Raw genomic sequence first — 18,990 nt, 5'->3', positions numbered from 1 at the left:
TTCCTGTGAACCCAAGCAGTGTTATTTGGTGTTGTTTCCAAACATTCTCTTCTTTGCAATTCAACTTCTTCCAATGTGGAGTAATTGGAATGATAAATACATGCATTCATTGATTTTGAAACAGTTGCGCGTGCGTGCATTAGTGGTAGATCACCTTGAGCTGGCAATTTTAATAGTAGAACTCAAGTCAAAAAAGTGTGGGCACCCCTGCTTTAAATGGATAAATGGATTATTTTAACCAATCCATAGAGTATGTATCATCTATATCTATATGTATCTTATATCTAGCACATGTGCTAGATATAAGTGGTCCCTGGTGTTGGTTAGGACACCTACTGGTTTGACAATGTTAACGTTATTTGAAGCAGTCGGTGCACCGGATTGGACACACAGGATGTGCCGTATGTAGCTTCATGCAATACCTTTTCTCAACCAATAGTTGTCCAACCCGAACACAGTGTCTACATTTCTCAGTAGAAGACTACTAGGGAGATATCCTAAAACCACCACAGTTGTATGCCGTCATATGACAAGTAAAAAAAAGTTTAAATAACATTATATTCAATAAAAGAAAGTTCTTTTAACAGCCACTGTGGAAGAGCCCATGAACGCGGCACATATCATGTGTGGCAATGATCAGGGTCTGTCAGTAGAAGACTGTGGTTGTACTGGGTATGGTCTGGATGTGAACTATATGAATGTGAACCATGGATTTGTTGAAAGAGTGCGAGCACTTGGAAAAAACTCCTCCGTGAATAAATAAACAGAGTTTAAAGAATGGAGAATGGCTTGAAAGGCATTTCCTAATTCCTATGTTTTCTCAGCCATTTAATTTTCACAGTATCAACTTTGCTACTCTACCCAAACTAATATTAGCCATAATGTCTGGGTCTGGGATTTTTTCCTGTCTATGCCAATAACAAAGATATGAAGTAGGCAGGTTGCAGGTTTTCTGTCTGTAATCTAAGTGTTGGAGGTAATGTAGCTCTTAAACAGGGAGAGGTCAGTCATCTTAGGAATGCCACTTTCTCTGCCTTGGAACGCTGAACAAACAGTGACATGTTTACATTGAGGTGTACTGTGCCTTTAAAGAGAATAATAAGAGAGCAGAGAACAACATGTACATAGTGTATAAGCCTGTAAGCCCTGACAGCTGGCGCAACTCTTGGCCAGTAGCCAATGAGCAGAATTGTTTGTGAGATATCAACCAATTAGGACTGTGTTTGTTTGTTAAAACGGAGAAAGTGTTAACCGTATCATGCAATTTAATCTAGTCTTGTTTTTGTTGTTTTTCCTGAAACAAGCAAACATAGTGTGGTGATACTCTATCCAAAAATATATCACTTGGTGAAATATTTCTTGTGTAGAGAGTCAATATTGCTGAAATACCTGAAGTGAAAAGGCCCAAATGCTTTGGTTGCCTGGTAGCTCAACCAGTTAGTGCATTGACCTAGTGACCACATGCTTCTTATGAGTTGCAAGGACCCAGGGTCTCTCTGCCCTTGGTTTCCTGTCTATCTACACTCAAAAATAAATAAATCATAATAAAAAAGGCAAAAGCCTCTTCAGATTTTTTTTCTTGGTTCTCTCTTATGAAAGCACACACCTTTGATTCTTTGTAACCACACAATAAGCTTATCGTACCTCTTGAGAGATAAAGTCCATGCCATTTTCCCTAGAGAGAAGGCAGCGGATTTACTGTTAGGCTACCAGTAGGTTTAATTTAACTGATCTTGCTATTATTGAAATGACAAAGGCAAGTATGGGTTTGGTTGGTCTCATACTGACACAGAGGATAATTCCTTAAAGACTAGCACACCAGCTGCAGCATAGACCCTTTTGAACACACACACCAATGTCTTAATGCTAATACTGTGTTTTCTATAGACCCTAGCAGTTATGTGATAACTCTGAGACCCTTGTGGTAACGGAAGAGTTTTGCCTATGAGCTCTACTACAGATCTCTATAAAGGCAGCTGGATTGATCTGGTGCGATGGTCTGAAATTTGACAGTGTAATTCTAATTAAATGAGACTTGTGGTAATATAGGGTAAGCTTGGGGCGGCCATAGCTTAGTGGGTAGAGAGTCTGTGTGGTAATCAGAAGGTCACCGGTTCGCCTCCCGGTCAGCCCATGTCTACATGGTGAAGTGTCCCTGAGCGGCACTCTTAAACCCTAACAGTGCTCCCCTGCGCACTCATCATTACCATTTGAACAGCCAACTGCTGGGTGAAGCTGAAACCCCACCGGAGTGTCAAAAGGTCTAACCTCCTGTAACTGAGTGGGTAGAGAGGCCGTCTTGGAATTGGAAGGTCGCCGATTCGTACTGTATACAGTTATATTGCCAATGCATAGGAATTAATACATGTACCCATTTGTACACTGAGTGTACGGATGGATATACATTAACTGATTATTGTATTTGCCAATTGATCGTTTTTAAGAGCCCTCCAGTGCCACATACCCCCTGAATGCCCTCCTGGGCATTAACATTACCTCATCCCACCCCTGGCTTTCCTGTTAGGTCTGATTTATGAAGAAAAATTACTGAAGCCAACTGACTGCTCACTTTGCTTTTAAAAGTCAAAAAGCCTTCTTTAGCGCTCTGGGGCTAGACACTGAAAGACTTTGATCACCCTCCTTTCAGACGGTACACAGTCTGGCCCCGGAGCCATTTTCAAATGGGATTGGGAACGTTCAGGATTCAAGAGTAACCCCTGGGTGGGTATAGGGCCATTCTGGAAGGGTAGAGTGGTCTGAGGTTGTGCGTGTCCCTGGATACTGTGCTAAGGTTAGCTTGGTGGTTTCCATGTAATTTACTTATAATTATTGGGTTCGGCTTTGGTATATAAGCTGGGGAAGGTAAGCTACTGCAAAGTCCATTCCCACAGCCAATGCCAGACCCCAGCACCGGAGGTCCTTTGTGTGTGTGTGTGTGTGTGTGTGTGTGTGTGTGTGTGTGTGTGTGTGTGTGTGTGTGTGTGTGTGTGTGTGTGTGTGTGTGTGTGTGTGTGTGTGTGTGTGTGTGTGTGTGTGTGTGTGTGTGTGTGTGTGTGTGTGTGTGTGTGTGTGTGTGTGTGTGTGTGTGTTCTATATACATATTCCGTGTGCATAATATGCCTGTGTATGCATACAGTATACAGTATACATATATGTGTAAGTGTGCCTTTAATAAACCGTGTACATGCATGTGTGCGTGCAAGTATGATTAAACAAACAATTTGTTTCTCTTTCCGCCCACTTGCTTTCATCTTGTCTCCATGTCTAAAGTGCTCCATATTTCTACACATTTCAGTGGCAGTGTGGCAGAACTACAGAGAAATTCACAAAGGCTTCTGCTGTCCTTTGGTGGGACTTACCCAACATAATATTATGTTTCTATGCTGGTGTCCAACCTTCCATGGGAAATGCAATTGTACTTGCTTGACTGGTGACTCAGTTGGTGTAATTGGCGGTATAGAGTAGGGACACTTCAAAGATACTTTCATTTTTCTCATTTACTCCCACACACTCAGTCACACTTTAGGTTTTTGGTACAATTCTGTCGGTTAAAACGTCAATCCGTAAGTAGTAAATGCAAATTTAACACCATGAGATTCAAACCCTGCTCTCCCACATGGGAAACCAAACATCTCCCGCTCAACCCAAGGGGGAATCCACCCTTAGACGCCGGGGGAGGGCGTATGAGCTTCAGGCAGGGCTACTTGTCAACCAGTAGGTGTCCTACCAAATACGTGAGTTGCTGTTTTTTTTTTAGACCCCATCTCCCAGACAGCGTTCCTCCCATAGCGCGGCGAGATGGTCCAGCCAATAACAGAACAGTTAGGCAGTCAGCACTTCTGGCAAGAGTACGAGAACAAGCTGAAGCCTACACTCCATGTACACTCGCTGTTTGATGCTCCACGCGGCCTGGAGAGCCAATCGCTCCTCCAAAAGCAAATTACCATTTGGGACCAAACTATTTCTGGGTTAAGCTGGAGGACTGAGTGTGGAGTGAGTGAGTGAGCAGATATTTGGGTATTGGAATTTGGCTATAGGGTCCCAATTTCTCAATGGAAGAGTATAGGGAGACCACCTCCAACCACTGCAGATATTGTATTTTACTGTAAAGATTGGTTAAAATACTGTTTTATTCATTAAAATATGCGGATTGAGGTTTTATCATAGCATTCGTAAATAATTTTAGTGATTGTTTTATTATACTTAGGAGAGTCAGTCGGGTGGGGTTAAAAGCATCAGGACAATTCATATCATGTCAGGTAAGGCAGGTTGTCATTTTAAAAAAATAGCAAATTAACTTTCAAATGTCTCCCCTTTGATTATCTAATGTTTTCTGATGAGTCACCCCATGTTACAAACCCCACCCATCTGGCACATATAGGAAAAAATCTAACAAACCACAAAATAAGTCATAACAACACCTCAGGCCAGCTTCTAGCCGGCTGTCAAACTTTGCTTGTATGCCACCATTTCTGTCTCTCTCTCTCTCTCTCTTATGCCATTTTCCTGTTGACTGTGCTATGAAATAAAAATGAAAGTGCCATAATATTTACATTTTAATGAGAGGATTTTCAAATCTGTCCTCGAGAGGTTGAGTGTTTCTTGATTTTCTACTTAGCTGCGCTGTACCTATGGTGGCCTTCAAACACCCCCCTCGAGAGGGAGCTTTGAGTGTTTTTCTGTGTCCTGCTGAGTTGGCGTGAAGTCACCTGGAGCTAGACTAGTCTCCATTTTTAGACATCTGGCTTGGCAGAGAGCCGACTGGACGTGGGCAGAATCTAATGCTAAAAACAGACTTGTTTCACTCTTACATCAGCTGTGTAGCTAACACACTGGACCCCAGCGACTTTGCTTTTCATGGTAGATGTCTAGGGAACTGCAATGCAGTGAGTTCTTAGAGGAAAGCAGCTTCCCCATACATGTGGGGTTATTATGATTAGGGACATAAGCTAATCGTTAAACATTACTCAAGCTCAAACAAGCCTCAAACAAGTATTTGAAGAAAGCCATAAAATGAGCCATTCAGTTCAAAGATAATACTTGCCCTCATATAGTTGCTGGGACACTTGAAGCTATACAGGGAAATACAGCTATACAGGGAAACTATAACAATAATTAGTGAAAAGTCACTCAAAAAGAGGAGAAGTAACTAGATGTGAGATGTTGCTGGTATTGAACGTTACTTTCCAGTAAAACTTTGCTCCCCGTATAGACAACAATAGAATACCGTGATTGTACTGGTCAGACAGAGGCATGCTAACTGTCTGAGAGCCTCAGACTCTAATACAACAAATATTCCCTTGATGAATAAAAGTGGGAAAAATCCTGAAATGCCAAGCAAATTTGTCTTCCTTATATGCTTCCCAGCAAGCACAGTCAGGACCCGGACCAATCAGTGACGTCTCGATTGGGGCTAGATCAAGTCAAACCAAGACAAGTCAGATCTGGCCCAGAATATCACCTGATTTCAACCAAAATTAATCCTGACCACAAAAACGTCACCTCCAGGACGTCATCTAAACACATTTCTCATCACCCAAAATGTCCATATGATGTCCCGGTGATGACGTCCTGTAAATGACGTAAAGATCATCCCCATATGGGCTGTGATCTGGCCTAGTCCTGAACGTCACCGGGGTGATGACCGGGCGTCATCATAACGTCATCATGACGTCATTGTGCTTGCTGGGTTCTGTTGCCTCATTCTAGACTCTTGAATCTATATTAGCTTAGTCTCAGTAGGGTAAAGATCTACTCAACAGTACCAGCAATGTTATATCCACTTAAACCCTATGTACTTAGTTGACAGGGGGTACCCCAGGGGTCTATACTTTCCCCTTCCTTTTTTCCCTCTAGTCTAATCCTCTTCATGAATGTAACGCTCATTGTAAAGTGCTTTAGATTCAAAAGGCGCTACATAAATGCTCCATTTACCATATGAAACACAAACATAAATGATCACATACAGAGTTAGAGGTGACATAAAGTTGGCATCTTGATATTGCTGATAGATATTTACGTGAAAAAAACCCCAATTTATGTTAATACCATCAGCTGTGTTTACCCAAGTGTCTGCTGTGAAAAGGGTCTACTCTACAGGATAACGGAGTGGTAACGAAATGGCCATTCAGGTTGAATATCAGGCAAGTGCGTCTGTTGTGATATCCTACCATTCGTTGTTGTCGGGCAGAAACCTCTTATCTCCATATTGTATACTTTTTATCGTTTTGTTCATAAATTCATTCCCTACTTTATCATACTACAGTGTCACTCAAATGGAGCAAATATAGCAGATCTACAAGCTCAAAACACGTCAAACCGCGACGCGTTTTGAGCTTACAGATCTGCTTTATTTGCAATTTTAGAATTTGAATCCTGAGAAGTAACAGTTTTGGACATATGAGGTTTTCACCCGACAGTGACGAAAGGCTTTTATGGCCGTGTTCAGAGCCTCTCATCTCAGTTACAGAACACCCTCAGCGCCAAGGCCAAATACATCATTCAGACGCTGCTATGCCATGTGCTTTTGTGCTCCATTTTCTCCGCTTTCTGTAGATAATTTCTCTCTGTATGGAGCTGGAGATGAACAGAGCTTGGGGTTTTGTCCCTGGGTGGAAATACGGTGCTGCAGAAACTGTACGCTTGCAGGGGTAATAAAACCTGCATATTGGACCTTGAAGGATCATTTCTTCCCACCAGAGGAATCAATATGAGATTTATAATCCCTCTCAACTAGATGAGAAAGCATAAAAAGTGTGTTTGTGTTTAGGTCACCAGTTTTACATCCCAAGACCATTCCCGGTTGAATAAGTAATATTTTCTACTTGAAGCTACAATTCAGGACTTTTTTTTAATGAATAAAGCAATATTTTAACAGTCTGTAGAGTAGAATTATGTTACAACAATGTAATTGTCTGCAGTGATTGGAGGTAGTTTCTACTATTCCTCTGAGACATTTAGACCCCGGTGTCATTTACTACAAAAAAATACATGTTTAGAAATTAAATTGAAAGTTTAGAAATGTTTTAAAAATCGAAAAAATGTGTCACATACACACGTTGTGAGCTTGTAGATTGGCTATTTTCACTAGTTTGGGAGACATAAAATTTCTCTTGAGCTAAAAAGTTGGGATAAAACACCTACTTTACTGGTTGACAATCAATCAAGTTTTTTTTAAGTAGAAGGCACATTGGATAGGACACTAAATGCATCACTATCTTTACTGTAGTTTGACATGGTTGCAATGATCTTTCTGTCGGGGACTGATATAAAACGTACGGATTGTAGCTGTAACTGTCTAGGTGCCTCTCACCTAGTAGTAGACAGCTCCTTTTCAATGGCCTCTCATTGACAAGGAATTACTAGTAGGCACGTCAGTCCCTTCCCTAGTGACGAACCCCTAATGCTGATATTATAGTGTACACCTTGATGTAAGCAATGCAGCTACAGCTATGATGAATCATGGCTGTGTTACATTTAGGTATGTCAATGTCTATGATGCACATTGGCACACCCATGGATCTGGGCACACCTAAATCTAACACACCCATTATTCATTTCATTAGGTGCCTCTTGTTTTTTGCCCTCTGCAGTTTTTAACCTGTATAGAAAAAAACAAACTACAATATCAGCCTACGGCAGTTGTTCTCACACTTCTTTGGCTCAGGGCATCCCTGTAAATAATAGTGTAGTGCTCAGAGCCTCTGCCTGATGACCAAAAGCCTAATATCTCGGCTTAAACCACCTTAAAACCACTTGATGTTCATGCTGCCTTCTCTCCTACATCCCTTCCTCATCTCCCAGCGAATGCGCGCACACGCACACGCACACGCACACGCACACGCACACGCACACGCACACACACACACACACACACACACACACACACACACACACACACACACACACACACACACACACAATATGACATTTAAACATGGTCACGTGACATCCATTTTGCGTGTGTGTTCACTGTAGTCTAATTTCAACTACAGTACAGTATATATTCATTTTGCATGTTGTACAATTTATTAATTTGGGGTATTCAGCAATTTTGCAGGTACAGTATAAGGTATTTGACTGTAGAAGGAAACATTTTGAAGTAGAAGCTATATGTATATTATAATTGTATTCAAATTGTTTAAATAAGTAAAAGTTACAAATATAACTTCTTCTATGAGCCTTATCTTTCTTAGAGCCTGAATGACTCCACTGTACTGTTAGGAGGTTCAGTAATCAGAAAGCATTGAGTCAATGTTGTGTTTGGTATAAAGCATGTGCACCTGCATGCTAACTGCTATGTTCAAGGTGACTTGTAAAGCCGTGGGTTCACAGTTACAACGTGTGTGAACTGCCAAGTAAACACTATCGTCGCTGTGGGGCAGAAACCTCTTATCTCCATACTTAAAGGGATACTTCACTTTCAAATAAAATAAACATTAAAAAAAATTATTAAAAAAAATGAAAGAAGTTATGGCAAAATAAAGGCCCCCTCACGCATTAGAGTGTCCTACTAATGTGTGAGGGGGCCTTTATTTTGCCATAACTTCTTTCATTTTTTTTTAATAATTTTTTTTAATGTTTATTTTATTTGAAAGTGAAGTATCCCTTTAAATGAATGGCATGCCCTGCTTGATCATACTACAGTGTCACACAAAACAAAAGTATAAAAAATAGCAGATCTGCAAGCTCAAAACACATCGCACTGCTTGTAGATCTGCCATTTTGGAATTTGGTTCCTGAAAACGTTTCCACCCGACAGAGACGAAGTACAACATCCTGACCTCTGCACTGCCTTCAGTTTCAAGTCTCACAAGAGGCATAACAGTTGGGGTGCAACAATGAATCTAACTGATCGATTTGATCGATTATAACAAATTAATCGACAATTGATACACTTTAAATGATTGATGAATAATCAATCCCTGTTTCAAGCATATCGTCGGTGTCCAGCCGGGACCAGCTAACTCCATTTTCATTTTTTTTTTTTTTTCATAAATCAACGCTATTGAACCCCTCTACATCTGTGTAATTTTTTTTTTAATAATAACATATGAAAAGTATTAAAAAGCGCCTCTGACGAAAACTCCTAACTCCATTGGACCCTCAAACTGTCCGTCAAAAACAAACAACTCCCCCCTCCTCTTAGGCTCTCAGAGAAGCTCTGCTCTGTATGAGGCAGACAGGGAGAAGATTTTTCAATGCTTTTGGGAGAACATAAACTGGGAAGAGAAGAGAATGTATGTGCAAGGATTGATAGATGTCACCCCAGTAAAGAGGAGAAGGGTGTCTTCACAAAGGTCATCTGCTCGTGTTTTCTTTTTAAATGTTAATGGACAGAGAATGAGTGTGTGCAGGAGTTTGTTTCAAACATCTCCAAGAGCTCAAGGAGATCATGCCAAAAGACTTTCACAGCTTTTATGACAATCTAAAGCACTAAGAAACACCCACCACACACACACAACACACAACAGTGTGATAATAAAATGTTGATAGGTATATGATAGGTAAATTCAACTGTGGTTGTTATTGTTAGTGCAGTAGGCTACAGATTTGATAGGCTACAGATTCTATTTTTCATGAATGTATTTTGTATTTATATGCCATTTATTTATTGTTGGTGTGCCATGATTGCTTTTGTTAAATACATGATTGAGTATTGAGGCAGAATTGTTTGTTGCACTCAACTGTAGAAGAACAACAGTGGTAACAGTTAGATCCATGGTTGTTTACAATGCATGTTAAAATAAAAGTTGTTTAAGTACAGAATTCAGCTTGATCTATACTTAGTATATGAGGATGGCGCTCACCATAAATAGCTGATCTCCAAGCTCACAATGTGTTGTGATGTGTTGTGAGCTTTGAGATCCATTGCCAGCTGTTCTTATCAATGATGGACAAAACCTCCTAACTCCACTTGCGCTGGATTTGTGTTTGGACAAAACTCCTAACTCCACTTGAGCTGGATTTGGGTAAAGTGGTGATAATATAATGACACATGCAAGTATCTGATAATTTATAAAGTCACAATACCAAGTTTGATGAGGCAGTATTGCTTTGTTTTAAAAATATAAGGTTTTCTTCATTTTCAGAAAAATTGATATTTTGTTTTTCATTTCCTGAACAATTACCATTTTGGATTTAGCTGGTTCCGGCCGGACAACAGAGATATAAAATAAGCACATTTTCAAAACATTTCACAAAAATAATCTCACAATGAATCGAAATGGTTCCCTGGTACTAAATATTTTCAGATGGGGGTCCACAGAGAACCACAGGTGTAGTGTGTGTGTGTGTGTGTGTGTGTGTGTGTGTGTGTGTGTGTGTGTGTGTGTGTGTGTGTGTGTGTGTGTGTGTGTGTGTGTGTGTGTGTGTGTGTGTGTGTGTGTGTGTGTGTGTGTGTGTGTGTGGTCCTCCTGGCTCAGTAGAACAAAACAGATCAATTTGGTGTCTTGACCCTGAAGAGAGGAAATATGTTCTTTTGTGTGTCTTTGAGATGATTCTTGCCGGCAGTCGTTCAAATAGTTGTTTTCACTCTCTGTGTGTGTGTGTGTGTGTGTGTGTGTGTGTGTGTGTGTGTGTGTGTGTGTGTGTGTGTGTGTGTGTGTGTGGCCTCTTCTCCCTCCTGTTGTGGCTGACTGACAGTGTGACTGAGTTCTAGTTCTTGTAGCACAAGTGTAATGAAACAAATACATGTTTATTAAAAATGGACAGAAATGTTTTTAAAGACACTTAACAGAAAAATAGGTTTTTACAGCTACATCTCCACAAGGATAAGTACAAATCTGTGTTTGTGCGTGCGTGTGTGTGTGCGTGCGTGTGCAGTGTGCGTATGCCTGTGTGTGTGTGTGTGTGTGTGTGTGTGTGTGTGTGTGTGTGTGTGTGTGTGTGTGTGTGTGTGTGTGTGTGTGTGTGTGTGTGTGTGTGTGTGTGTGTGTGTGTGTGTGTGTGTGTGTGTGTGTGTGTGTGTGTGTGTGTGTGTGTGTGTGTGTGGTCCTCCTGGCTCAGTAGAACAAAACAGATCAATTTGGTGTCTTGACCCTGAAGAGAGGAAATATGTTCTTTTGTGTGTCTTTGAGATGATTCTTGCCGGCAGTCGTTCAAATAGTTGTTTTCACTCTGTGTGTGTGTGTGTGTGTGTGTGTGTGTGTGTGTGTGTGTGTGGCCTCTTCTCCCTCCTGTTGTGGCTGACTGACAGTGTGACTGAGTTCTAGTTCTTGTATACAGAATCCAAATGTCTCTATCCCAGTGTATATGATTGAATACTTTATATATAAAGTATTCATAGTGTCTGTGTGTGTGTGTGTGTGTGTGTGTGTGTGTGTGTGTGTGTGTGTGTGTGTGTGTGTGTGTGTGTGTGTGTGTGTGTGTGTGTGTGTGTGTGTGTGTGTGTTTGTGTGTGTGCTTGCGCGAGCATACAGTACATATAAGTGTGTGCACAATACAGTTGCACACATTATTGTCTGTGCTTGTCCATGTGTGTGTGTGCGTGTGTGCAACTGTGCGTACGTGCGTTTGTGTGTGTGTGGTTGTGGTGACACAGTGTTTGGACAGGCTAACTAATGGCCAGTGTTAAGTGTGTTGTTGACACTGTGTTATTACTGCTCTCTAGTGTTGCCTCGCTGCCAGAGGAGGAGAGGACGCACATTGGAAATTATACAGCCTTCTAATGCAATGCAGGAAAACAATGGAATATGCTCACATGCTGAGTGTTGGCATTACAATCAAATACAGCATATTGTTGCTGTCGGGCTGAAACCTCTTAAAACATTTTTTGTTTTGTAAATGAATGCCCTACTTGATCATACTAACAGCGTCACACAAAAGTATCAAAAGTAGCAGATCCGCAAGCTCAAACGCGTTTCGAGCTTGTAGATTGCTGCTTTTGCTGTTTTTGAATTTGAATCCTGAAACGTAACAGTTTTGGACATATGAGGTTTACGCCCAACAGAGACTATGTATTGTATCTACATTTAATGACTTTGTGGCTTTTTTTTTAGGTGTCTAATGTAATTCTAAGCTTCTTTTTTTTTGATAATCCAGTTTACAGAATAATGACTGCAGACATTAAGCAGATTGACTCCGTTGACCTCAGTGGACATTGAATCCCAAACCCTGTCCATTTTTTATGGGTTGAGTAAATATCCCTTTATATTTCTGTTTTGTTTTTAATTATATTTTTTTCAAAAGTTTTTTTTTTTAATCCAAAAACGATTAACAATCTTTCATGAATTAAAACGAATTCAAACAATTTTCAAAATAATTTCATGAATTCATGTAAAAACATTAATAATCAGAGAATCTGAATCAAGAAATTCCATAATTAGGAAAAAATAAAGAAAGAAAACACTGTAATGTCATACAGCAACCTTTAAACAGTCTTCAAAAAGGATCCCTAAACTACAAATGAGAGAGCGTAGGAAAAAAAACAGCTTGGTAATGTCTCCCTCCCCAAAGTGCTTTGTGTCTCTCAGCGTTCACCATCGCCTCCCCGTCAACCGCATTGGATTTACTGTGTGGGGGGAAAACTGAGGCGCATGTGTACAGTAAATATTTAGATGTCAGACTGAGTCGTATATGGTGGATTTATAGACAGTATAGATTAAATCAGAGAGAGAGAGAGAGAACTGAAGATGGGAGCAGAAAGCAGGGAAGACCCAGATTACAGGGTGCTTTGTCCATCCCTGTCATTATGGGGCTTTTTACTGCTGTGATTCTGGTATCTAATAGACCTGTCTTTAAAGCAGTCGGCTGAATTGAAATCAGGCGGCAAGCAAGCATTGACTCTTGGAAATGAAGCTAGTATGGAAGTCGCTGATCCCCCGGCTGCAAAATCATATTCATTCCATTGGAGTCAATGGTGACTTGACGTGACTTCACAGCACGTTTTACACGTTTAATTACCTTAGTAAACCTTTTCAATCGCTAGTTTCAAGTCGTCTTCCCACAGCATGATATGCGTTTCAGTGAATTATGGTCCCATTCATTTTAAAATTGATGATAAAGCAGGGTATATTTTCAGGGCTTGTGATTGGGTTCTACTGAATGAAGACCCACCGTCGCTTCCCTTCCACTCCATAGCATTAGTTTACGGTTCCAGAATCGGGACCGGAAATCAAAGATGATGGATTTTTTTGCTGAAATAGAGGCTTCAAAACGGGTCTGTAGAAACCAATGGGTGACGTCACACACACAACACACACACACATGAAGATGTCTTGAGTTTTCTGTTCAAATCTACTGCTGAAGCCCTGAGAAAACTGATCCGGAACAGGAAATGTTTATGCCACCTTCTGGAAAAGGGAACTACAGTTATGCACCAAGACTATTGCTTTCAATTCATCCCATTCCAGGAAAAATAACAGGTTTCATTTCAGCTGGTGTTGTACAGATTCCAGGTTTTTTACATCACGTCAAGATCGGTCCTAGTACAACGAAATTAATTGGACTGTGTTACCAGGAGACGACTTACTGTATTCAGCCGTTCTAATACTACAGCTGTCGTTCGCTGTGAGCAAAGTGGGTCGTGTAACCAGGGACCATAGGCACACTTGTTTCCAGGGCAACGGTCACCGCGGGAATGGCGGTGTGGAGATAGAGAGAGCTGTCAGAGTTGATGTACAGTAGAGGAGATAGTAGACTCCATACTCTGATTACTTCACTTAACACAGCGGTTCCCAACCTTTTCTGGATCAGGGCCCACTTGAAAATCTGTCGAGCGTCTATACGAACACAATTGGCCCGTGTTCGGGGGAGGGAAGGCGGACGGGGAGCGTGATATGGACAAAGGATATGGATATAGACAAAGGCTCTACGTTAAAAATTGGTTAAAATAAAGAAATGTGTGGGGAGGAATTAATTGGCATAACAACTAAATTGGGGAGAAAAAGGGTTAAAAATAAAGAAATGTGTGGGGAGGATTAATTGGCCTAACAACTAGATTGGGAAGAAAAAGGGGTCAAAATAAGTTCAGTATGTTGTAAAGATGTTTATTTCCTTACAGTGTAACTCATCTTCAGTGGCCTTAATTGAGTCTTGTTACTTTATTCATATGAGCTCAGATCAGATGCAGTCTTTTCCATGGTCCACAGCACATATTTCTCTCAAGCCGCTAGTGCTTTTTTCATGGGCTCTTTAATAACCAGGATGAAAATGCTGCTAAGATTAGATGTCGAAAAACTGAGAATAAATCCCTAATGTAGTAGCTCATTATTTCTACCAACTCGATGAGAAAGGCGCCATTAACTTGTGCTCTCATCTGGGTAAAATTAAATAAGAGCAAGAGTGTGATGAAATGAGAATAGTAGCATCCCTTGCAATGTTGATTGCCGTGCGTCACTTTTCCCTCTACAGAGGTGGCATATTTTCAGCTGAACAAAGTAGCGTCAAGTCAAGTGACATTTGGCTCTTCAACACTCACCGTTGAAGTGCCTTTGAGCAAGGCACTGAACCCCTATGCTCCAGTGTAGCTGTTAAGTTGCTAGTGAAGTATGAAGCAAGGCATTGCTGAAAATGAGCATTCGTGCTCAGTGCTCATTCATGCAACGTGTCGCAATGCGAGCTTATAGATTGTCTATTTTCACTATTCATCATACAACAAAGTATATAGGGCTTAAGTGATTAAGCCTACGGTACATCGCATGTGATTTACCCTTACCCTCTGTGTCTCTCTTGTCTCCAGAGCTCCCATCTGGCTATGATAGACACCCTGATGATGGCGTACACGGTGGAGACAGTGAACGTGGAGAAGGTGATGACCTGTCTACGTCAATACTCCACCCACGACCCTGAGATAGAAACACCCTACGACACAGAAGACGCAGTCACCACCTGGATGAACAAGGTGGGTGGTACGGTGGTGGTACGGTGGTGGGTAGGTATGTAAACATTTACATACCTCCGCCAATGGTTCTCAAACTATTTTAATTTCAAGGACCCCCATAGCCTATAAGGAACCCCCTCCAGGAACCCTGAGCGTCCCTGGACCCCACTTTGAGGATCCCTGACCTCCGCCATGGACATAATGTTTTCGACTCCCATCTGTCCGTCTGTTTGATAACTCAACTTGATAGCAGTTCATAACTGCTTGAGGATGCCTCTAGCAGTTATGAACGGATTTGCATAAAACTTGGTGCAAATGTTGGCCCTGGACCAAGGATGGACTGATCAGGTTTTCATGCTGATGGACCAAAAGGGGGCGTGTCAGAGGGCATGGCCTGGCACAAAAATGCACATAACTTCTGAACAGATTAACATAACACAACAATGCTTTGAAAAACGTTTTTATCAAGGGCCCAGGAAGACATGAAAATAACCGACATACAAGCTCACAATGCATCACGGATGTGACGTGTTGTGAGTGAGTACATTGGCTATTTTCAGCGTGCGACACCATCGTAAGACGGAGCATAAATTAGGCATAACTGGTCACATGCATCAGGAAGTTTTATTGGCTGAGCAATTTTTTTCTAGTTGTGTTTGTGTGTATATTTGGATATTGGGCTATATTTTTATAAACATCATATAATCTAATAGGGTAGTATCTTTTGCTAGGTTTGTTAGTTAACCGTGCCTGACAAATGTCCTGCTGGTCTAATGAGGATAATTTTAATACAAATCTCTCCCAAAAATTCAGATTATATGCACATTATAATATAATACAGTATTAGTCAGTGGATTGGAGTGGAGTTTTAGTGACATCTATTAGCTGCCGTGCCTATATTTCCTATAATGATACTGACAGTAGAAGGGTGAGTCCTGTAGCACCGCACTCTGAGCTTATGTAATACTGCTGCTGTGTGTTATGTAGTTATGGAATATGTATGTAGAGTATGTGGATCTATCTGGACAGTATGATGAGAGAGAGAGAGGACGGTTCAATGGCTGCTTACCCTGTGGCTTGGACCACACGCACAGCTGTGTGTGTGTGTGTGTGTGTGTGTGTGTGTGTGTGTGTGTGTGTGTGTGTGTGTGTGTGTGTGTGTGTGTGTGTGTGTGGCAGTGTGCTCTTTATTGTACAACAGGACACTGTCTGCTTACATTCCTATTCTAAGAACACTGGGCTGATACCAACACTGGACACACACGCTCACAAATATGCACACATGCGCGCACGCACGCACAAACAAACACACAAATTCAATGCAATGACAGATGCAAACAGAGCAGACATATCTCTCTCTCTCTCTGTCACACACACACACACACACACACACACACACACACACAGACACACACACACACACATACACATACACATACACATACACATACACATTCACATTCACATTCACATACACATACACATACACATACACATACACATACACATACACATACACATACACATACACATACACATACACATACACACACACACGCATGCGTGCCCACTGTCCACGAACACACACACTCAAAGATACACACATTAATGCAATGACAGATGCACACAGAAACATGCAAGGCATACAAAGCGCACACATGCATATTCTCTCTCTCTCTCTCTCTCTCTCTCTCTCTCTCTCTCTCTCTCCCTCCCTCTCTCTCACACACACACACACACACACACACACACACACACACACACACACACACACACACACACACACACACACACACACACACACACACACACACACACACACACACAGGCAGGCACACAGACACATACACTAGTGTGGTGAAGTGTGTTGTGTTGTTGGGTTCTAAGCAGCATATGTTCGCTGTAGGAGTGATCTCATGTTTAAACAACTCCAACTGTCGTCAGCTCCACTAACGACTCACTGGAATACAAAACACTGCATGTTTATTCAAGCTTTATAATTACTGTAAGAAAAAAAACATTCATTTGAAGGTTTTTATTATTCTAGCAACGATTATCAAGGTTTATTTGTAAAGCACATTTCTTAACCCATTAATAACTGAGACCGATTCTAAAAATGCCCTCTAAATTCTAACAGTTTTCTGAAAAACGTGTGTTGCTATATAGCTAAAATCTTAAATTACCCAGATGCTTTCCCAGTTTTGATTGGCTAAACTGCATGTAGATCAAAGTATTTGACACTATCAGCACATTCATTATTTAATTGCCTACGTATTAAATCCTGAGTGTTTAATTTAACTTGGAGAGTGTACAAATGTGACCAAAAGGATCCGTATAGGGGTCCAATTGGTTACATTTGTAACCAGAATTACAAATGGATTAAAACTGAGGATTTTACTGTGTATTGTTATTGTTAGATATCAGCTGATATCTAGCTTGGCCAGGCGCTCCATCCAACACAATCGGCAGTGTTCACTGTGTCGCTGCATTAGCGACCCCTGCTGGTTGGTCGGGGTGCCTGTTCAGCGGGGAGGGGAACTACGGGAGATAGCAGGAAATTTCTTGGACATTACGGTCTCCTGTGTCAGGGAACATGTGGTTGTCTGGCAATGGATCTCACCTTGGGATCCATGGTCCCCCAGGGCTCCTTGAGGGGGTTCCAGGGGGTTACGGTTAGGGTTAGGGTCAACTCAATCTGGGAACCCGGCGCCAAATGAAAAGGAAAAACAGCGCCCTCTGCTGTTTTTGACTATCTCAGTTGGCTCTGGGAGGAAGAAAACGTAGCACACGTGCGCAAGGAAACCGGGGTTTTGGTCTGCCTTCAGCGCATCACTTCCGGTGGTGCGACTATGTTTTCATTCCCACTAACAATATTTCTACACGGAACACTAACACCACTTCTCCCAGAGAACATGGATCGTTTTGGTTATAAGCCCACTTGTTTCTATGATGAAAGAGCAAGTTAAAATGTGAATATCTTTCCGTGGTTTTGTCTGCTCCGTGGACGCTATTGTTAAATGAGTGTCGGTTTGTTTCGAGTGGGGAAGGATCGCCGGACACGTGAATCCCGCCCACTACATTTGATTGGGTAAAGCGCGGCCTGCTTCCTGATCTGAAGGCACGCCCACTTGTAGGCTACTGCGTACATGTTATGACGAACCTCCCCGACAGATTCAAACGCAGAGCAGAATCTGTTCTTGAGAGATTAGGGTCAACTAAATAATTGACATTTTGTATTCACCTTTATTACATGTAAAAGTACAAGAATGTCTATTTTGATCACTGTTATCTTAGACAATACATAGATAGTCAATTAATTCTGGACCAAATGACAGACCATATTGAACCACATTTTGTATAACAATGCATATTTTAGATTGCGGTCCCAGAGATCATCAGAGAGAGATCATGGCCTGATCAATGCATACCAAATTGGGGTTCTTTAAAATAAAAAAAGTTGAGAATCACTGTTCTACACTCTCCACAGACCAACAGTGGAGGTTGCCGGCAAATTGCCAATTACTAACTCGGGGGATAAAACGGGTAAAAATCCATATATCAGCTGTTATTGTTTTTCGTTAATTTATCACATTAACCTACTACTATACCTACAGTCCCTAGAGTGTTGTGACTGTCTTAGTTAGATCTTTGTTTAAAAAATATCCTGGGTCTGAATGGCACATTCAATTTTTCTTTTTACAAAAAAGCATTAAGTACATTCATAATCACAATGTCATGGGTTTGAGTGCAGCGCTACACCAGTGTTACACATCCTACATAAACACAACTTATTATAATGCATGCTATGTATTAATATCCATCTCTCTCTCTCTCTCTCTCTCTCTCTCTCTCTCTCTCTCTCTCTCTCTCTCTCTCTCTCTCTCTCTCTTTCTCTCTTTCTCTCTTTCTCTCTTTCTCTCTCTCTCTCTCTCTCTCTCTCTCTCTCTCTCTCTCTCTCTCTCTCTCTCTCTCTCTAGGTGAACGAGTGTTTGAAAGAAACGGTGTCTCAGGAGCAGAGGAAGGATTCACAGAGCTCAGAACCTGCAGGGAGTCCACGGGTGGGTGTCTCTCCTCCCACTGTTCATGTCTTCTTTCTCCACTTATCTTTCTCTCTCCTCCTCTTCTTCTCCTTCTTCTCCACCCACCCGTTCTCTCCTTTCATTCTCTCT

The 18,990-nt window shown here is 41.4% G+C and overlaps 1 protein-coding gene across 1 annotated transcript in view; it reads left to right on the top strand.

Annotated features, from left to right (window-relative positions):
* Nucleotides 1-18,990, top strand: part of camsap2a (calmodulin regulated spectrin-associated protein family, member 2a) — a 93,542-nt gene that overhangs the window by 22,432 nt on the left and 52,120 nt on the right. Inside the window, exons 3-4 of the mRNA XM_080431874.1 lie at nt 14,681-14,842; nt 18,799-18,879. Coding sequence (XP_080288000.1) covers nt 14,681-14,842; nt 18,799-18,879 — 243 coding nt within the window. The remainder of the gene's footprint in view (nt 1-14,680; nt 14,843-18,798; nt 18,880-18,990) is intronic.

This window comes from Gymnoscopelus braueri (assembly GCF_963280865.1).
Source record: "Gymnoscopelus braueri genome assembly, chromosome: 6".
Taxonomy (NCBI): Eukaryota; Metazoa; Chordata; class Actinopteri; order Myctophiformes; family Myctophidae; genus Gymnoscopelus; species Gymnoscopelus braueri.
Note: the sequence above shows the minus strand (reverse complement) of the source record. Positions and strands in the feature narration are given on the sequence as shown.